Source organism: Neopsephotus bourkii, unplaced genomic scaffold (genome assembly GCF_033783945.1).
Source record: "Neopsephotus bourkii isolate Nb327-2 ecotype Australia unplaced genomic scaffold, CSIRO-AGI_Nbou_v1 NB_1248, whole genome shotgun sequence".
In the NCBI taxonomy this organism is placed as follows: domain Eukaryota; kingdom Metazoa; phylum Chordata; class Aves; order Psittaciformes; family Psittacidae; genus Neopsephotus; species Neopsephotus bourkii.
In genome coordinates this window covers 443491-466252 of record NW_026901733.1, presented here as the reverse complement: position 1 = coordinate 466252, position 22762 = coordinate 443491, and the positions used below count along the sequence as shown (strand labels likewise).

Genomic DNA, 22762 nt, shown 5'->3' with positions numbered 1-22762 from the left:
AAACAGTTGTTACTAGAAAAAGCATTTTTTTTCAAACACAGCACTGCTGCTGGTTTCTGAGTCCAACTGTAGAACAAGTGTCAGTGGCTCATCAGAAATTAAGGTCTTTACTGCTCTAACTGATTCACTAGCTATGCATCCTTGTTTCTGGGTCTCATCCAAAAAAGAGAAAACCAGTTTTTTTAGAAACGCATCAAAACTGTGCGATATGTCCTAATACAGTTGAAAGACATTAGTTTAGGAGCTAGATATAATTCCATATTTATCATACCCAGGAAGGGTAAAGACGTCGTTTCTGAAGTATTTCCTTACCTGAAAGTTTATTTTCTTGGTGCAAAGAAGAGCTCCAGAGAAAGTTCATCTTCATAAAATTTTAAGCCTCCTTTTCATCTGCAATTTGATTTCTCAGTTCTTATTATAGGCAGAAGAATATTGTGTTGCTGTAACACTCTTTGTATAAATCCAGCTCTGACAGTAGTTAACCTCTGCTAAGCTTTAAACCTCAACAGAGATGCAGAAACATGTTAAGCCAGAGTGTTTCTCTACGTTTTAGTTTACTGTGTTGAATTTTGCCTTTCTGAAACTGCAGAAATAGATTTTGAAATATGACTATTGATTTCTTCATAAATGTTTTTAAATCAGGAGGAAGGTATGAGATTTACATGTTGTCCAGAGTGAAATTCTTGAACCTTGTGTAAAATTATAAACCTGGGACTGGTTAAACTTGCAGTGCACAGCACTTTAAATGTCATAGATACCTGACTTTAAAAAAGAATAAACAAGCTGAAGACAAGTGCAAAAAAAATTGAAGTGGATAGAACCGGAACCAAGAAGTACAAAATCTGAAAATCTCTACCCAAAAGAATGGGGATCCAATTTTTATATAGCATTCGTTTTGACTTTTAATTATTTGGAGCAAGGGCAGGAAAGGGAAAGGAAACAAAAAAGTAAAATGACTACACCAGCATTTTGTTTTTTCCTCAAAAAGTATTTCTTAATTCCATTAATTTCTGTGCTAAAAAATTTGGTTTAGTTGCTTGATCCTTTAAATACTGTGAAGCTGGTTTATACTCTTTTATAGCTCTATATTTTCAAGATCTGTTTTCCAAGAAAAATATTGAAAGATTGTGTATATAAAGAAAATGAAAACTCACTTTTTTTTTTTTTTCTCCTTTAAATGTCTAATGGTAGATAGATATATGAATAACTGCAAAATTTACCATCCTACCAAAAGACTTGTGGGAGGATAGCAAACACAGACCACTTCTTCACTAAGCAGAGGCAAATGCCGCTAGAGTGAATGCTGCCACCTCCCCTATTTTCTGTCCAGGAGGCAAGATGACGTGACCACAGCAGGGCAGAGCAGGCAGCAGTGGCAGTGGCTGGAATGAGCAGTGGGCAGGGGACCTCTATTTTTATCAGACGCAATGGTACATTATTTTTTGCATTTCTGAGATATTCACCCATCGTGTGCCACCTTGAGCTGTGAGTGTGCGGGGGTGAAGGTGTGTGGGTCTGCTTTTTCCCGTAGAATTATTTCTAAGAGTGGGAGGTTCTCATCCCATGTGTACCAGGCTGAAAGCAAAGCAACTGTGCTCAGGAGGGTGCTAAATAAAGAAAGTGGTTGAACAGAGAGGGAGGATGAAAGAACTATGCTGATGCTGGTGTCAAAATAAAATGGGACGATCACTTAAAACAAAAGCCTGGAAAGCTGTAATGTACTTGGAAGATTTAATTAGAACTACGTAGGTCTCCCCTGGTTGTGCCCTACATAATAATTTAAGTTGTGCAAGGTATCATGCTGTAAAAAGTGAAGGCATTTACATCTTCTATTGAGAGTGGAAATACCTGAATGTTGCTGCATACTGACAAATAAAGTACAAATGGAAGGCAAAAAAAAAACCCAAAACCCAAAAAATCAGTATACCTGTGTTTTAAAATGGTTGTCATAGAATGCTTGGGAGCCTAGAATCTCAAACCTGTTTCTCTTTTAATGTGGCTGTTTGTACATAACTCTCACTATTAACATATAATTTGGTTTTTGTATACTAGAAGATTGTACAAATATATCAAGATTTGTACCTGCAAATTCTTCACTGAAGTTGCAAGGCAACCTTAGCTATGTAATGTGCCTATGACAGTATACTACACTATGTTCTGTTTTATATTATTGGGAAGCCAGGTTGTATTGTTTGCCAAATATAGAATCATAGAATCATAGAATAGTTAGGGTTAGAAAGGACCTGAAGTTCATCTAGGTCCAACCCCCCTGCCATGGGCAGGTACACCTGACACTAAACCATGTCACCCAAGGCTCTGTCTAACCTGGCCTTGAACACCAACAGGGATGGAGCATTCACAACCTCCCTGGGCAACCCATTCCAGTGCCTCACCACCCTAAGAGGAAAGAATTTCTTCCTTCTATCCAATCTAAACTTCCCCTGTTTAGGTTTTAACCTGTTACCCCTTCTCATGTCACTACAGTCCCTAATGGAGAGTCTATCCCCCGCATCCCTATAGCCCCCCTTCAGATACTGGAAGGCTGCTATGAGGTCTCCATGCAGCCTTCTCTTCTTCAGGCTCAACAGCCCCAACTTGCTCAGCCTGTCTTCACATGGGAGGTGCTCCAGTCCCCTGATCATCCTCATGGCCCTCCTCTGGAGTTGTTCCAACAGTTCCATGGCCTTTTTATGTTGAGGACACCAGAACTGCACACAATACTCCAAGTGAGGTCTCACAAGAGCAGAGTAGAGGGGCAGGATCACCTCCTTCGACCTGCTGGTCACACTTCTTTTCATGCAGCCCAGGATACGGTTGGCTTTCTGGGCTGCAAGTGCATGCTGCTGGCTCATATTTATTTTCTCATTGAACAACACCCCCAAGTCCTTCTCTGCAGGGCTGCTCTGAATATCTTCTCTGCCCAACCTGTAGCTGTGTCTGGGATTGCTCTGACCCAGGTGTAGGACCTTGCACTTGGCATGGTTAAACTTCATGAGGTTGACATCAGCCCACCTCACAAGCATGTCAAGGTCCCTCTGGATGGCATTCCTTCCCTCCAGTGTATCAACCGAACCACACAGCTTGGTGTCATTGGCAAACTTGCTGATGGCGCACTCAATCCCACTGTCCATGTCCATATAACACACAAAGTTAATTAATAAATTGTAAGGCAGAAGGGATTCTCTTTATTTTGGTAGGAAATATTTTATCTGCTTGTTTGCAGCTGACCATGTGTAATATACATTTTTCTAGCAAATGTATAGCAAAGTGTCGGGGAAGTAGGCTGGTTGTTATGCAGTCCTGGATAGCTGCACTTTGGGTCAGGTGGGAATCACCTGGAAGGTGGGAGGTAGCATCATACACATAATTTTCCTGAAAAACATTTTTAGGTAAGAGAAATACCTGGAGTTCAAGGTGGCTTTGGCATGAAATACTTAGAACAGCAAAGACGGACCCAGGAAAGAATGGAGGGATTTCAAGGTTCCTACAGCGAATGTGGGTAGCAGTAGAGCTTGCTCATAGGAGAGAACAGGAAGGACTGCTCACTTAAGAGGAAGACACTTTTCAGAGAAGAAATGGGTTTTACCATAATGCACATAGTTGCTAGAATTTAGTGGTCTGAAAAGTGGAACAGGCAGAAAGGATCTGACCTCTAAGAATGTGACATGAAAGAGAGAGAATTGCTTTCAATCACCTTTTCATTTACTCCTCTTTGCTGGCAGATCTGAATCGCAGTCTGCAGATATGACTCTTCTAGATATAAAAAATATTACCTGTTCTAATGTACTGACTTTTAAGTGACTTCACTTCAAGGAGCATATTTTGCAAGTGTACGGTCCCATCATAGTAGTCATTTAGTGTAATTTGAATAAACCTTAGGCTTCCATGACTAAATTCTTGCTTGAACTAGCATGGTATCTTAAATGATTATCCAGCCTTGGCAGTCATCTCCTGTAATAGATATTTATCTGTCTTTGGCAAGCTGTCCAAGGATTTAATTAGCTTCACTGTGTTGTACCTTCTGCTTAGCTTAGTGAATTTATCTCTCTTCTGTTATTGTATGTCATTAACTTTCTGTCTCCTCGATTGCAGCCTAAATGGATCCTCAAGTTATTTTATTTTTTTTTAAGGTAAACTCATTAGACACAGTTCCTTTTTTCTTCCAGCATTTCAATATTTTAACCATAATTTTGGTCTCCTAAGGAAGAGGGAATGTAAGTTTTCTCTGCTGTGTTCCATGAATAAAAAACTTCAGGCTAGACTTTTTCATTCATCATTTCACAAAGACTGCAGAAGTCTCAGAAGTCAGAGATTTCCACAATGAATTCTCTGTCCTGTTAACATGGAGGATTATTTCTACATTTCCAGTAGTACACTTTCCCATATGAAATCCTACTTCTCTTTGCACCTAGCTTAGGAGGTGAGTTAGGCCCCCCTGTAATGATGATTTCTTTAGTACCTATGATAGAGACAACCCTGGCACTACCAGCATCCAAAGCAATACAATTTATCAGCATTTACTCCCTTGGTTTTCAATAAAAAAATTTTTATCAAGGAGAATCTAAATCTAGCTCAGTCCTAAAGTGTATTCAGTTCCACCCAGAGTCCTACTGCAGCCATCCCCCTGAATCTGGCTACATCTTCATTTTAAAACTTCTTTTATAAGCACATTTTGATGGCTTTAATGACTGTCATTTTTCCTAAGCAATTTTAATTTTCTTTCTCTGCTTCCAGTTGTTGCCATAGGTAGAGGCAAGCACATTAAAAATGCACAGTAGTGACCTTGTTTTACTTAAAGATATCTAACAAAAAAGAGACTAATTGAGGAGCTTGAAAGATCAGTCTTTTTACAGTGTAGGAAAAGCACTCTGATCATTAACCTTTTTCAACATTAGTCTTCAATGATGAAACTCCTAACTTAGGAGATGCAGGCATTACATAGCTGAGTTTAGAAACCAAGTGACTACTGAATGCTCTGAATATCAGAAACATTGACAGTGTTTTCACTGAAGAGCTTTTAAATTTATTTTCAATTATATCTATTTATTTATTTACTAAATGTGTAAGCAGTGAGTTCTATTGCTAAAAAAAATAACTCAGAGCACGGGGATTTAAGTCAAAAATATGTTAAGATACATCTATGGTTTATATGTGGTAAGAGGCTTGAATTTGTCTGAAAGTCTCCTTCATGCCACAGCCTGACTATCATGTAGGTTTTTCCCAAGTAGAGTATATGAACGGGTAAGAATATTTTTTATTTAAGTGGAGAGGTTTGTGAATGGGAGAATTGTAGTTCATAGGCTGGAATATCTTTTAACATAATTTACTAATGGATGTCCTGAGGGTCACATCAAACCATTTGCTTATTCTAATTAGTGTGAAAGCAGAACAAGATTATTGCAAATTTCATTAGACTGGTCCCATAATTTACACAGTTAAAAATTTCTTGAAACTTGTACTAAACACTTAAAATAAAACACTTGTACTAAAAATTTATAGAAGTAGTCTTCTTGCAATGTCATCACAGACTCATGGTTCTATAAAGACTGTTTTGCCTAAATGTGCACAAAAATATAGTCACAGATATTTTACAATGTCAGTATCTTTTTCAATATTTCAAATGATCTGAATATCTTTCTGATCTAAGTCAATTTTGTCAATATTTGCCATACAGGAATTATTGATACTAAACTTTCCTTTAATGAATTGTAAGCTTTTTTTTTTTTTTTCCCATTTTTTCCAACAAATGTTTTTGGAGAATCTCAGAAACAAAACAATCTTGTGCTTAACAAACCAGGAGAAACTGTTGCTTTTACTTGCCCTTACAAAATTGCAGATTCAGTGCTGCAAGTGATGTGGGAAAGGATTAAAGCAGATTGAGTAGATATCACTGTTCTGTGCAGCTCATCAGGAAAGCAAAGCTTTGGTTCAGATTTCAAAGAGCGTACACTGTTGGGCTGCTCTGATCAGGCAAACTCCAATATTGCCATCCCAAACATTACAGTCTCTGACTTTGCAACTTACCACTGTGTAGCTACTGGGAGAAACAAAACCCATGTAATGATTTTTACTGTGGCTGGTAAGTAAAGGAGGAAGTGGTAAATGTTTTCATAAAAGGACCTTCTGAGGCATTAACACTTTCACCCATATAAAATAACTCTTTGGTAACAAGTGAGGGTTAATTTAAATAATACCACACTCCAATTAGCAGCATGTAAAAGATAGCAAAGTTAACAATTAATCATGTTTCCACAGAAAGAAACTTGTTTTAAGCTTGTCTGATCTCATTATTGAACTTGGCCTGTTTGTGAAATACTGTTTTGATGTTGAGAGGAAGATAGACTGCATGAGTTTGCAGGGACAGGAGGGCATTCTCCCAAAGAAGATATGAGGGGAATTCTCAATTAGCACAGAGAGCCACAGGGGCCCAGGGGCAAGACTTACCCTCCAATGAAGACAAAGAGCACTCTCAGCTGAAAATGTAAATATATATGGGCCTCAACCTTACTCTTGTAAGGAGTTTCTCTGGGAGGAAGTGAAAAGCTCAGTAGTTTTTACTGTGACTACTGTCACAGTTTAATTGTAATGGGAGCTTAGGTTCGCACATGTAGTTTTAGTTCTGTGTAGAATGTATTTTGAAGATACAGTTCTTGTTTGTTCTGGGTTCAGCAGTAGCAGTCATTTTTCTCCTTAGTATCTGGTGCCGTGCTGTGGTTTTGACTTTCAGCCTGGGAGCAAAGCTGATAACACTGATGGTTTTAGTTGCTGCTCAGTAATGTTTACTCTGAACAAGGACTTTCTGAATCTCATGCTCTGCCAGGGAGGAGGGGAAGCCAGTAGGAAGCAGAGACAGGGCACCTGATCCAAACTAACCAAAGAGGTATTCCATACCACAGCATGTCATGCCCAGGATGCAAAACTGGGGGCAGTTACCTGGAAGGGCTAGATCACTGCTTGGTCGGGCTGGGTATTGGTCAGCAAGTGGTGAGTGGTATTCTCTTCCCTTGTTATTTCCCTTATCATTATTATTACTGGTGGTAGCAGTAGTGGTTTGTGTTATACCTTAGTTACTGGACTGTTCTTATTTCAACCCGTGGGAGTTACATTCTTTCTGTTCTCCTCCCCATCCTTCTGGGAGCAGGGGTAGGAAGAGGGGGGGAGGGAGTGAGTGAGCAGTTGCGTGATTTCTGGGTTGCCGTCAGCTTAAACCACGACATTGTTCTATACCAGTCCTTCTTCTGTTGCAGTATTCAGTCCAGCTTTTGGTGTACTGCCTTGCTCCTGGTAATACATGAGTGTTGGTAGACATATCTAAGACCTGTAGCATGGAGTATAAAACTTCAGAATATGCTTAATCTGCAATATGGTTAATTGAGAAGTGCAAAATATGTTTGCGAAAAAATGCTGATCTTCTTTACTCTTGATGCTTGACCATGAAAGTCCATGAAATTGAGCAGTATGCCATAAAGAAAGAGGCATCAGGACAAAAATTCCTCTCACCTTTGACAATTTCAAACATTCAAATTTCAAAATATTTACTACATTGGTATAATCAAACTTATTTAAATTGTAGAGTAATAGAAATATTTTCTGTTTGCTCCAAGTGCTTCTCATACCAAAATGGATGCATGAGTTGCAAGCAGCACAGTAATTTTAAGAATTATCAGAACTACTTACACAATGTTTTTTCAAGAATAGTTTAGTTTCCATGCTTCTTTTGTTCTTGAAATAGATCCTATTTATAATTTTTTGTTCTAACAATGCCAGCATAGTTATGCCTGTTTATTGTAGGAAAAAAAAAGTATAAAACCATTGCAGAAGCTGAAGTACAGTCTGATTCAGCAATCACTCGCTTGTCTCCCTTTTAAGCCCTCACACAGTATCACACAGTATCACACAGTATCACAGTATGTTAGAGATTGGAAGGGACCTCAAAAGATCATCTAGTCCAATCCCCCTGCTGGAGCAGGAACTTTATATTATGAGGTAGTTTTGTTGAATTTTCACTAACTTCAAAAGACGTGAAGTCTCAAGGATTTCCAATGATTTCTCTTTAACACTTGAAATGTTTCATAACACAATATTTGCAGTGAGATATGGAGAAACACTAAGGGGAGAGAAGCAACAGGCCAGGCGCCAGCTCTCCCCCCACAATATGTGGCATAGCCAGTGAAGTCTCTCACAAATTCATGAGTGCCTTTGCTTGATGCAACAGCTGTGGCCTGAATAAATCAAGTGCTGACAGAAGCCTGACATGCTAGTTCTTTGTGTATGTTCTGTCAATTCAGTCACATTGTTTTCTTTGCCTTAGCATTACAGTTAAGCCACACAAGAGCTTGGATTTGCTACCAAACTCCTCCAATTTTTGTAGTCTGTCAGTGTGATTCTACATGCGTCCTGCGAATCTTCTTGCCTTGCCCAGTTCCAGAGATGTTTTGAAATACTGAGTCTAGAAGTTGGGACAATAGCTGCACTGTAAGTAGTAATACAGAAAACTCTGATTAGGTAGAGAGAAAGTAAAAGAAAAGAAATATTTTTATTATTAATATTTTTTGAGAGACCCCAAGAATGTCTGAAGAGGAAGAATCTTGGGTGAAAGGCAGTAGAAATAAGAGCTCAGGATTATTTGCAGAGCTGATAATAGTTCTAAACCTGCAGATTCTGAGAGGTGGTACTGTAGAAAGAAGTAGATTGCTTCTTGCCTATAGGTGAATGTATTTTTGCAAGGAAAACCAGCATGGTATTCCTATGAAGAAAAAAAGAAAGAGAGGAGGAAAAAGGTATTCAAATGTCAGGAAAGCCTAAACTATTCTTGCAGTTTTATCAGTAGAAGTCAACATGCTGCATTTAAGGTTTTTCAACATGAGTGATGGTAAAACTGTAAGGTGCTTTCATTGTCATTGTTCGTCCATTCTATCCTGCTAAATATTGTGATTGTTGTTTTTAGTAACAGGAATTTCCATGTGAAAGGAGCCTTCTGCAAATCTTTTTGACCTCGAAACCTGGCACACATAAAGCAGCATGTGTATGGAAAGGAGTGTAGCTTTTGACAGCATCTACAGAAACAGAAGGCTGAAATTACATAATAACATAATGTATTCAAGAGACTTCGGATAAATTTCTGGTGTGCTCTTCATCATATTTCTCCTTCTAAAAATTCTAATAATATGGAGATTGGTCACGTCACCAGATTCCACATTTGAAACTATTTCTGATTTTTACTTACCTTGCTTTTGGTAGGTTTGTTTTTTTTTTGAGTATGTTTTTGAATGAAGGAAACAGACTTACAATCCATGTATTGTTTTCATAGATGACTGGGAAAGAAGGTGAGATACCATATGAAAGAACTGAAAAGTTAGCAGTGTTGAAAAAGGAATGCTTATTTCATCCTGCAGACCCAGACATTTTTAGAAATATGTAATAATGTTTTTCTTGCTTCAGTAGCAAGTGGGATAGCAAGCTCTCTTAGACAAAGTAAAATAGAAACATCTTGCGCTGCTGTGTGTTTCCACTAGGTCTGAAAAACTAGGTGGTGCTTGTATTTAAATGTATATTTAGGGTTAGAATTACATTAGGGCTTGTAGTAGCCTTCTCAGCAGCTTTGTTGCCCTCCTCTGGACACATTAGTCAAATACCTTAATAACCTTAAATTGTGGGGCCCAGAACTGTACATAGTGTTCAAGGTGAGGCTGCAACAATGCTGAATACAAAGAGATAATCACCTCTTCTGACAGGCTGCCTGTGTTGTTTTTTGCCTTTTTGGCTGCTGACTCCTGCTGAGCCTGTGGCTGACAAGTACCACCAGATCCCTTTCTGCAGGGCTGCTCTCCAGCCACTCCTCTTCCCATTTATACTTACGCCTGGTGTTACTCTGTCTTGGATGTAGAATCCTGCATTTGTCTCCTTCATCCATTTGGCTGGTTACCATACCATAATAGAAGGTTATCACATTAGTTGGACAGGACTTTCCCTTTGTGAACCCATGTTGACTGTGCCTTTAAATGATTTTCAACAGGACCCAGTATGATCTTCACAGCAGCAGATGAAAAGCAGGTTACTACTTGTCCAGTTATTGAGGGTTATCTATGTCCTTCTCAGCTGGAAGGAGACAGCAGCACTTCTGTGCCACAGAAAACAGAAGATAAGGCTACAGTTGGTGGTGAGGACAATCAGGGTAGGAGTGAAATTAATTTCCTTCTTTCCTCATAAATTCATACAGTGTGAACACAAGATATCAGACCACGTTGTGGGTCTCTACTCAACAAATTGCCTTTCTCTGGGCATGAATGCATTCATGCTGGATTTCTGCCTTAGAGATTTGAGCAAAACTATTTCAGATGTCTAGTTAGCATACCATATGTGCCAGTCCAGCAAGGCATGTGACAAACTACATGCAGATCCTTACAGTGAGTTCAAATCTCTTGTTAAACAAATTGCTGTCTGGCCTATCAGTGCTTCCTCCTCAAAACCAGTCAGTGCACTGAAGACCAAAAACCTTCCTGCAAAAAAAATTGAACTGATGCTGAAAATACACTTAATAGCCTGCCATCAGCATGCCACCTTTGATGAGAACACAAGAACTAAAGAGACACACGACAAGCCTCTGACATGTTTCTGCAAACTTTTGAATGTTATATTAAAGTCAGTAATTACAAAAGGTTTTATTTAGTTAAAGAAAACAAATGCTCCAGGAAGGCTTTGCTCACTTCAAATGAGAAAAGGCAAAAGGGCATTGAGCTGTTGTCAGTTCTAAAAAATCCTAAAATCTAATGATTTTTTAAATCCAAATTTAACTGACAGCTGATAATCCCATCTCTCAAACTCATTAACTCCTAGGTGATTATCTTAACCTGATAAAGCTGAGGGTGAAAATTCAGAAAAATTAGGTCTGGAGTGAAGGATGGGGATGCTGCTGAGGTTTGGAACTCTATCCAGGTTCACCCATCCTTAATGATAAAATATAAGATTTTAAATTTTTCTCTCCATGAATACAGGATGTTTTCTCCTTAAGTACTCATGACAGAGATAATGATGTTCTGTGGCAGGTAGCTGAATACCTAGAAAAAGACATAATCTTTCCTGAATTTGATCATAATTATATGCTCTATCCTGTCATTTTAAGTACACAGCAAATGAAAACATGCTAGTAGTAGAGTGATTTCATATGTGGTTATAATACAGAAGGCAACACTTTTTGTTATCAGGCAGCCTTCTCTGTTGTGTCACATACCTTCATCAGTGTAAACTTCTGGGAGAATTTTGTTTCTTTTTTCTTTCCAGTAAAATAACATTGGACTACTTCTCTGTAATCAGTATTATTTTCTTTATCTTTTTCAATGAGCTTATTAATACTAAAGATGTTTACCTGAGCATGTCTCAGCTGCCACTCAGGATACCCAGATAAGAAACTGTGAACCTTTTTGATTCTGGTGAGAAAAGACAGGGTGATGGCTCAACAGCTTGTTAGCTGGGACTAGAGTCCTGTCCTGGGTTCATCAGTAGCAGTCATTTTTTCTCCTTCTTAGTAGCTGGCGCAGTGCTGTGGTTTTGATTTTCATCCTGGAAACAAAGGTGATAACACCAATGGTTTTAGCTGCTGCTCAGTAATGTTGACTCTAACCTCCTCTGCCAGGGAGGAGGGGAATTCAGGAGGAAGCAGAGACAGGACACCTGACCCAAACTAACAAAAGGGGTATTCCATACCACAGCACGTCATGCCCAGGATGTAAAACCGAGGGCAGTTACCTGGAAGGGCTAGTTCACTGCTCGGACGGGCTGGGTATCAGTCAGCGGGTGGTGAGCTGTATTCTCTTCCCTTGTTATTTCCCTTATCATTATTATTACTGATGGTAGCAGTAGTGATTTCTGTTATACCTTAGTTACTGGACTGTTCTTATCTCAACCCGTGGGAGTTACTTTTTTTCAATTCTCCTGCCCATCCCTCCAGGAACAGAGGAGAAGTAGGGAGTAAGACAGAGACTGCATGGTTCTGATTTATGGCTGGGCTTCAACCACGACAAGTCCTTAGTGATACTGTTTTCTTTTGCCTAAGAACTGAGCATGTAACTTTCTTGTTTACCCAGAATGAAAGCTCTTCAAGGAAGCTGTGGTTTCATCTTTGAATGATATCTTCCCCCGTACGGTGGGCAGAACATCAAAGAGCGACTAATCTAACAACAGTTTTTTAGTCTGTTCACCAATGAATTGCTAGTGTTTATCTGAAATACAAGAAACAACCTTGTGTCCATGAAATATGACCACCATCTCTTGTGCTTAGTAATACGAGAGGTATTGCTCCTTTTCCATCCCAGGGCATCCTCACTTTTTTGTACTTTTTTTTTGTTTTACTCCTACGTGTTCAGAAACTGAAGGAAGTGCAGAGGTGCAACACAGGAGCAGGAAGCAGGGCCCTGTGGTGGGCTGCAAAAAGCTGACTTGAAGTTATGTGGTTTAACACTTTTTTTTTTTATTAATTCTACTACTATTGAAGTTTAGAACTGTGACAAGAGAAAAATTGTAAGGGTTTTAAATGCATGATAACTGTACTGAGGACTTGTGTCATGGCTTCCTGTGTGACTTTGAGTATATTACCTCTGTTCTTTGCCCCAGGTTTTTTCACCTCAAAAATGAGAATAATATCATATTACCAATCCTCAAACTTAGGCACTGCAAGAATATATTGACTTATAACTAGAGGCCAGTGTCTTGCCTGTCTCTACCCTTTAGTTATCACATATTTTCCTGTCTAGTTGCTCCTTAGCTTCATTTGAAGATGTGACTCCATACTGAAGAAGTCAACGCATTTTAAGCAAAGTTACTGTAGATGTTAACAGTGCATTGGTGGTAAGTGTAGTGTAACACCTGCATTGGTGGTAATTCTCAAAGAAATTATTTTTGCTTAGGCTAGAACAAATAGGGTGGGTTTCCTGACTTCCATCATCAAAGCACGTACAATAATATGTTATTAAAAAAAAGTGACCAAAGAGAAGAAATTTCTGTGGAAATATTTCTGATAAAAAATGAAGAGATTTCTTTTTGAATTAGAGCAGAAAATAATTGGTACTGCTGTGTGTAGTACCAAATAGAAATCCTCTTGGGGACTGAGGTGGTCTTCCTGGTACTCTGAAAAGTATCTTGTTGCTTATGGACATATTGCAAGATTGTTGGTTGTCTCTTACAGGACAACTTTTACAATGCCAATAGCATTCACTTAAGTAGTCAGAGTGCTTTTATTATCCATATATCAGGTCACTTACGTACTCAATGCTTTCTTACCTGGGAAGGGAAGGGAATAGGAAAGAATTATACAAGGCAGCAGGATTTTTTCATACAACTGTGCTCACTCACCTTTCACAACTTTCATAATAACTAGCTTATCAAAACAAAGGTGTTTTAGAAATGAGGAGATGGTTGTGAGGTATGAATATTGAGCATGAGCTGTCATCAAATAATGTCTCTACATGATCATTGATTTTCAACTTATTTTGCCATAAAAAGTTCATGCTGGTTTATGCAAAATACTAATCATATTTATTACTATAGTATTTTAGCAACTTGGGATCACAAATGATTTATCATCAGGTTAGTTAGAGGAATTTTTGCTGCTGTCTTACTGTTAGTTTTTCTACTGATCTGCATCACCACTGCTTATCACAAAAAGTGAGTAACAAAACAATTTGCTTAATATACAGAAGCAGGTAAACGTGAAGGTGTTAACAGCTCATGCTACTATCCTCTTCAGTATCAGTTAAAAAAAAATGTAGGTGTGAAAATTGAATTTTCTTGCCAACATTTAAAACTTGAAAAAACCTAATCCATTCTACAGCCTATGAAAGAAATGACAGTTTATGTCCATGTTGGTGTTGTGTCTCTCACCCTCCCCCCGCTTATTTTTCACATTAGAAAAACAAATGGCTTACTGAAGTTCCTTAGTCAGCTAAATGCTCACAGTGATATTAGCTGGAATTTCACACCAAAGGTAATCTGTCAGGAATAACATAAACCTAGGCATAGACTTTTCCTATTTTATGCATAGAGGGCAGGTGACATCTTGGGATGTTCTACATCTTCTAGCAATTTTTTTTGTCATATGATTTAATGTTCCAAAGTTTTTCACAGCTGGATCCAAACTAATTGTTTAAACCATTATCTAAGTTGGCTGTATTCCTTGCCAAGTATATGCTATTGGTGTGATCCAGAATCTCTGCTTCCAATGAAAAGAAAGAGTGAACAGGAAAAAAAATTCTTCTCCTGCCACAATATCTGGAACATGTTGGCAACAGCTTGCCGCATTTGCTCCTGAGTCGAAGGCCCTCTTTTTCTCTGTCCAGGCTTTTATGAAACACTGCTAATCTATCTCATACATGTTATAGTTTGCAAGTCAGAGGAAAGGTTACTTGGATTTTTTAATTGTAATTACTGGTTTGAGTGGGCAATACCAGCATTATATCTTGCATTCTGGAATTAGATATTTTGAAGTATACTATCATGCATGATGCAGATCCCTCCACTGTTTTTCTGACTGAATGTCAGCAGAAAGAAGAGGATCACAGAGACCTCAAATGATTTGTGTCCTACTCAGATGCAAGTGGAATTAACTCATATCTTGTAATGTATATTTCTTGACACCTTTCTCTTCTGTATCTGATCTTTATTTCCCTTAAATCTTATAGTCTAGTCCTAAACTATATAGACAGGAAAAATGTAATATTTTAAAGTGTGATTATTGCTATTTACTCTTTTTCTGATGATTTTTTTTATGTTTTACAGATGCATTTAGAGTTGTAACTGCATTCCATGTTATTAACAAATTAGCTCTTTTGGTTCACTAGTGTTTTTATTATTTATTTATTTTCTTCAAGTCACTACTTGTAAAATTGAAGCAAACAATTGTATCTTGTGATAACCTTTGTCTTGATCTATTTTTTCCAGTTGAGCTTCACTGTAATTTGTTGGGACAGATGCTTCAGTGCTTCTTTCTTTTTGTACCGTCATAATCAATGTTTTGCAACTCTAAGTCTCTCTCCCCCAACCCCTTTCCTTCTCCTTCTCCTCCCCCCCCCCCCTTAAATAATCCTATTCAAGGCCTTCAGAAGTGGAAAACGGAGACAATTTCACTGCTTCTGCCTTGTCTTTTCTGCTGTACTTAAGGAAATGATTCCATTTTCACAGTGGATATGAGACTGGCTTTCCACTTATATCCTCTCAGATGATCCTCTGTATAATCCAGTGGTGAGCTCCACTGTCAATATACCCTTATAAAGCCATTTGACCTCATGCTATTTCCATTAGTCTCATTTTGACTGTTGGGTCACTGTACCAGAATGAAGCTCTTACTAGTGACCATAGGCTATGGACTAGTCATTTACTTCAGAAAACACCTTTCCTCCCATGCCAGTTAATCAGCCCATGGTCACGTTAAGTTGTCTTAATTACATGACTAATTCTTAGCATGGTCAATAACTTCAGAGTAATTCATGTTTTAAGATTGACAGAGGAGAGGCTACTTTATTATCTGTAGTGTGTATGTGAGGGGAAGGGGGCATTCCACTGGTGCTTTACCAGCCACCTGATGCAAGACAGCTGGGAAACATTCAAAGTGAAACTTTTTTCATATGTTTTAACCTATAATGTATCTATAGCATACACGAAAACAAAAAAAATATTTCAATTGATGGTTGAATATTTCCCAATAATAAATCAGCAAATGAGGAAAATGTGGCATTTTATTCCTTTTTCAAAGTTGCAGCTGTTTTGAAGAAAATTCCTTAAATGTTTCTTTTTCTGTTCTTAATTTTTTTTAATGTTCTTCTAGCCTGGTAACAGTTATGGAAGTTCTAATTTTCATGGCACATGGAACACAGGAAGAAGAGAAGAATCATCCCTTGAGCAAGCAGAGGAGATTTATGTCAATTGCAACAATGTCTCATTTAAACCTAAGAAAATACCATTTGATTCCTTTTTAGGAATGAAGTAACCAGAGTGCAGGCCTTATATTTCCAGCTTAAACTTCATTTTCTTTGCACCATTGTGAAAGGTCAAAGTGGCTGTGCTGAGCACTACCAGGGTTGCTTTGGCTGGACACCCAGCCTGGGCTAGCTTACACCAGATATAACTGTGCTGTATGGCAGTCTGCAGCATTAACATATTTTTTTTGATTCATATGTAAAGATTATTTGTACTTCTGCAATTCAGTTTTACCCAGTAGGTGTGCTCATAAAAATTTTAGATCAACTCTGACATACAGAATGGAGCATTTACACAAAGTTAATTTGGTCTGAGGTATCTATGCTTCTGAAAAGCCTATATGCGAGGGCTGAGAAAGAAAATGTGCTTGATGTTGTCTATATCCATGATTATTGCCTCTCAAATGGAGTGCTTTATAGAATAATAAATATCCATTATTTTCCACAAAGGAGGTGCTGTTTTGTGGCTGGGCAAAGAGTACTATTCAGCTCACAAAAGCAAATATATCAGGGATCCCTGAACATAGATTTAAAAGTATGAACAGCAGCTTGCTGTCTGACAGCTGTGTGGTTTTACAGGTTTCTTGCTGCTCATCACAGTTATTTCAATGCTTTCTATTTGTGGATGGAATAGAAGTGCAGCCCCTGCTCTCCTCCCTCCCTCCTTCCATCCCACCTCTCCCCCCATGTCCAGGAAGAAAAACCAAACCATGAAGACTGTTGCTGTCAGGTTATATTTAATAATAATTTATTATAAGGTTTAGTTGCGCAAAAAATAAAAGAGAACATGGAAGATATATGAATAAATGATGCAAAGCAGAAGAAAGCGTGATTGAGAACTTTTACAAAACAATACACATACATATGTAGTATGTGTGCACATATTCAGCTGAAACCTACAAAAGAAACCACACAGAAATTGGACAAAAAACCAACCAACCAAACAAGCGAAAAAAGAAAATCCTTAAAGAAACAGAACTAGAAGGCAGACCTGAGAATTAGGTTCTACACATCTTTTGGCCTTTTACAAATCTGCTGTATTACTGAGGGCAAAATCCCAGAAGATGAAGGTGTTACCATGATGGCTGATAATCATATACTACAAGCTGTGTGCCTGGCCCACCTGTGCTTGACTCCCCTTTTCATTTGAAGCATTAGTAAAAGTTGCTTTTTTTTTTTTTTTTGTGTGGTTTTTTTTTTGTTTGTTTGTTTTTTTTGAGGGGGAAGCTTTGTGAGTCTGCCTATGGCTCAATTACCTGTTCCAATGGGCTCGCTAGGAAGGAGCATCAACAGCTTGACACTGGAAAGCACATTTTCCATAGCCTTCTGCGATGGAAAGCTTTCTTCACGTACACAGAAAAAGAGTCTAGGTTCTTCTGAGAATAAAGTAGTCACGAGGCTCCTCTGAACTATTTGAGCTATAATAGCGCTGTGTGGTTAACCTACACCTCAGCTAAAAACGTAAAATCCTAAACCAGTGTCCTTTAACTTATCGCTGAATACTTAACTTGTGTACAATGTCATGTAACATTAGAAAACATCTCATTTTTGTTTTGTGTACCCCTGAACAAGGACACATACAAATTGCAAGGGCTATTTCTATCTCTTTCACTTTGAGGGCTTTCAAGATATATAAATGCTTGCATGTGAAGTTGATGAGGATACACAGAACTGTACTATTAATAAGTTGATTTCCTGAGTTATCAAATGTTATAGCAGATAATTCTAAGTTGTGCACAGCATTACAAATAAAACCCTGTAGTACTGGGTTTCTTCGATGATCCCATTTATTTTAAAATGCTAAAATGATAATGTAATGAATTTGATTATGCTGAAGTTCTCAGATGGAAGCCTGATACAGAAATATCCATAAGCTGAGAAGCTGGTAATGTTTCACTGTTTGTGGAGACAGTCAAAATACATCCCTACTTTACTAAGGGTAAAAGCGGGAGATGTTGAGGTTGAGTAGCTGGAATATCGAATAGCTTTGTTTATTTCTGGTAATACCCTTATTTCTTGCCTCCACTGGTACTTTTACCTTGTCTTTTAGAAAAAATCACTTATTTCGGAGATTTGAGGAAGAAAAAAAAATCCGTAGTGCACATCTTTGCAGGTATTTTATCTATTTTAATTCAAATTTCATAGACATATTACTTCTACCAGGATAGTCCACAGGGAAAATCACATCACACATAGCATAATCAGAACAATATATTATTTCTTTTTCTAAAAACAAATGCAAAACAACAGCTTCATTTTTCTACCATGGTAATATCAGTGAACAGCAGCTGAACATGAGACTGATACAAATGAAAACCCAAGAGAACCCCAAATTTATCAATATTGTAATTTTCTTAAAAACTACACACAAGCTACACATAAGAGAAACTTCCAAAAGTGTAATTTGAAATGTAATATGAAAACTTTGGATATATTATGAGCCTGGCAAGACAGGAGTCAGTAAAAGTCTGTTTGCTGTGACAGAGTTTGAATTATGTAAGTAGACTTTCTGGTGTAAAATAGTACAAAATATTGCTGCTTATTGCTATTTATTTTCAATACTTTCCATAGATTTCCCTTTTTCTTTGGGAAAATTTTAGTCCCTTTTGAGTAAACTTCATGAATTGTAATTTGGAAATTTTATGTTGAACAATCAGTGTGCTATTACATGCTGTATTGCTTGCCCAACTAATTAAGAGCAAGGAAAAAAAAATCAAGGAAGTAATATGACACAACTATAGACAGAACCAGCTCAGCACACTAGCTAAACTCCAAGATAATTCTCTCTTTTTTTTTTTTTGGTGTGTGTTGATGCCTTGGAAATTTTGCTGCAAGGAAATAAACATAATAAAGCACGGTACCATTTAAAAACTGAGTCTTGAATTACTGGGTAACTACCTTCTGTGTAACTGGAAAATGAATCTACGAGCTCTTAAGAAAACCAAAATCAGTATTCTTTTCCATAATAATAAAATTTATCTTTTAGGCAGGATGAAAAAAGGTGGATGGTTAAGTCCCAAGTTCAAAAGAAAATTCCATGATAAACAGTTCTACTAACTTTTTAAAGGGTGGAAACTCACTTTTTTGATTGTTTGTGTTTATTTTTTAATGAAATCAGGAAAAAAAACATTTGTAATCAGTCTTTGTTGGGATTTTTGAATGTAGGAGAGGCAGTCACCAGAGTATGGCTCAACAGGGCAAATATGAAACTCAGTCTGTGAAAGAAGGTGAAAGAACGGTAGCATACATTATCTCCTATTATTTTCTTTATCTCAATTATGTTCCTTTACTTTGAAGAGCTTCTTTGGCTCTTTAATATATGTTATTCTGCCTGTCTTCTGCTCTCCCTTGGCTACGCTTCTGGGGGTAAAACAATGTTTCTGTGAGGAAACAGCCTGCTTTAAGGGCCTGACGCACCACAGAGCACAAGAAGCTGGATTGCTCCAAATCCCCTTCTTTCTGACCTCCACTTGCCTTAAATTCCCAGGTTCCTTTTCTGTTTGGCAAATAATTGTTTTCATTTATCAACGGCTTGATCTAACTGTGCTGTGCAACTTAACCAACTACTTCCCATCCAAATCTTATCCCAGGATTAGGGCACAGGACCAAGGCAACAAAGCAGGCAGAATAGTTAATGTAGAGGTGCTACCTGTTTGATGACAGGTGGATGCTAGCCTGCTCCTGAGAGATCCAAGTAAAAAAATCTTACTTTGGAAAAAGAAAAGGTTTCAGAGGATTAACCTCATTGTCAGGTAAGGGTAGTGAGGATTTCTTTGTAATCATAAAGATATATGGGAGTGAGCCAGGGCTCTGATTTTTTTAGATTTATTTTTAAATCTTACCTGTATCATGCCCCTCTAAATCTTCTATGTTACTGAGCTATGCAAAAGTTCAAATCAATGGTAATTACTTACAGAAGTTGAAACTGTGCCCCTGTGTGTACTTCCCAGTGCAAGTGAAAGACTTATTTCCTTTAAAGCCTAGATGCCCAATAGGACTTGATGCCCTAAGTGGCTTTGCAAGTCTGACACTAAGGGCTAGCTCCAAAACCAGCCTTGTCTGTCTACAGGATAGGTGCTAAAATGCTCTTTTAGGCTGTGGACCCCAGGAGCAGAAACTATATGTCAGGTTCTTAGCCTATTATTTAAGGTCTTAGTAAGGCATACTTAGATAAATAACTAATATGAGTTACTAGTAGTGGTTGGCATATTTGTTCTAAACTTATGCTTATTTAAAAAGAGAATTTAGTGGTCTTAGGCAAAAAGTCTCAGTTATTCTAAAGGATATTTAACAACGTCCTTAAAAACTTATTTAATTAGGTTGTTACACTAAATATTTCATTTCTAGTATTAACCCATGAATTTTATAACATGGTTTAAGTGATCAATAACTTATCATACTAAGATACAGCCAAACAAATGCACAGTATCTTTCCTTTATTCTTTTTTTCCCCTCAATACTTCTCTCTGTTTGTGCTGATGTCTATATGTGTTCTTGAAGACAGAAATGTATGTTAAGAATATTTATAACTCTCTGTTAATACCATTTTTTCCTCTGACATAAAACTGTCTGAAGCAGACACAAAATATCATTCCCATCTCCTGATAAAGTCAGAAGTTGAATGTTCAGGGAAACTGTTTTGAACTCAACATGACCCACTGCTGTGTGCTTAAATATCTGCTGAATTCTCCTAATCTTTTTTTTTTCTGCATTGTCTGTTTTTTCCTTGTAACTATCTTAAACCAGTGCGACTTACAAAGAGCAGTTCTGGATATTTCCTGTCACAGCCTGTCATCTACAGAAATTCAGGAAATGCAGTAATTAACATCAACTAGGATAGCCTTATTTTACATCATGTATTCTGTTTTAGCTATAGGAGCAGTGATGAGAATAAATGTTTAACTGAAACCTCTATTTTTGTTACTGGTATGGTATTGCCAAGACAGCTGATGAATTTTGTTCTATTTTTTTTAAGTCCATTTCAGTCTTGTTATCATACAATCAAAAAAATTGAAACCAATATGTAGCCTATATTAAAAATGAAGGCTAACTTTGTTCATGTCAAATATTGTCATAGGAAAATAATCTACTGTGCAATCTATCCACTCACTTGACAATTCCAGGATTGTAAGAGAACACAGTAAATCTAATCTTCATGAGGATTTCTGTACTGAAGGTAAAAGAAAACAATGAAATCCATACTTTGGGACTTTCAGTGTAAGGTTTAAAAAGACTGACAACTTAGAGAGAGTGTTAGATTCTGAGCTTGCATTTAGTTAAAAAGAAAATATTTTCTCCATTATAACTTGCAATATTCATAACAATATGGACGTTTTAAAATGCTTTAATTATATTTAGCCATACTTCAACCTCAGTTACTTTCATATTTGCTTCAATCATATCCCCAAAAATCTGTTGAGCTGCATATGTATGCAAAGATGCAAAAAGCATCTTTGCTAATTGAAACTTCTGTTTTCCTCAATAGAACCAGTTTACCTGTGGATTCTAATATTTAGGTTTCTAAGCATAATACCACTGAAATAACTGCTGAATACACAACACCTTCACCTACCACCTTTTACTGTCTTGTAAGGGCCTGGGCAGAAAGACTAACTTCTTTTTACAACAGGTTAGTCAATATTCTTTGACCTATCTTTCATTTCACCATATGCCTGTACTTGCTTCCAACACAGCACACCTTTTTATCTAAAATTAAATGCGAAGAACATTTATTTACAATATAAAGAACAAACACAGCACCCTTTATGGAGTGCAAGACTTTATATCTGCAGAATTAATACATCCAACTTTATACCCTTTGATTTTAAAATTATGCCACTGCAATGGTGTTGCACAGTCATTATTTTCTACTTACAAAACATAGGCAGGCACCCTGACCAATTGTCTGTGATGAAAAATATAAGATGCTGATATACACAATAATAAGTTGGTTTGGAAAAAGAGTTGCAAGTATTTGGACAGTTTATGGAAAAATGAAACACTGGTGTAGCTGGATCTGCTCTTGAAATGAAACAGCAGCTTTTCACAGCTTCTCCGCAATCCACTCTATTCTGTGTGTGGGTAGAAGCTGCATTTATTCCTTTGCAGCAGCTAAAAAAAGAAGCTAAAATACGCTGATATTAACACTAAGAAAGATATTAATTGGACCATCTTTCTCCTTTCTTTTTAGGAAGAAACAGTTGCAAATAATTTCATTTTTTATGCTAAAAAGTACAGCCATTCAAGAGACATATTTTGTCATGGAAAACTATGCTGCAGTTTCTAGGTTTCTACATGAAAACTAGAAATGTAGCTGGTGAGCTAAACCTGGGTTGAGGTTCATACGCTTCAGGCTGATGGTCTTAGTTCCTAGACATCAAATATCTCAAAAGTCACTACTCCTCACAGTATTGCCTGTTAGGCTGGAGAGCTGGACAAGAATGAAGTTCACTCATTTTCTGATAAATGCAATTCAGACATTTGATTAATGCTCTTTTTTTCTCTTTGCAATGAACAGGTAAGGGTCTTCCCAGACTGCCTGTACTTCGCAACTCCTAAACGACTGGGTGCCTGAAGACTATATGTTGTACTTACATTGTTACTATAGAGAGCACTTTCAAAGAATTTTGAACTCAGATATCCAATTTTAACCCCTCATCCAGCAAAGTCTTATTAGCTTAGAACAAGACATGATAAGAAAGGTTTACTGCTTTCCAACATGATTTCTATTCATATCTTGTGAAAGGAAGTATTTTACCCAAATGTAATGGTAGACTTTGTCAAAACGAAAGACAGCA

The 22762-nt window shown here is 37.5% G+C and overlaps 1 protein-coding gene across 1 annotated transcript in view; it reads left to right on the top strand.

Moving 5' to 3' along the window:
- The window catches only part of CD226 (CD226 molecule), a 30389-nt gene extending 14413 nt beyond the window's left edge, over nucleotides 1-15976 (top strand). Inside the window, 4 exon segments of the mRNA XM_061364750.1 lie at nucleotides 5735-6079; nucleotides 13551-13659; nucleotides 13903-13978; nucleotides 15815-15976. Of these exon segments, the coding sequence (XP_061220734.1) occupies nucleotides 5735-6079; nucleotides 13551-13659; nucleotides 13903-13978; nucleotides 15815-15976 (692 nt within the window).
- Nucleotides 15977-22762: the final 6786 nt, after the last annotated feature.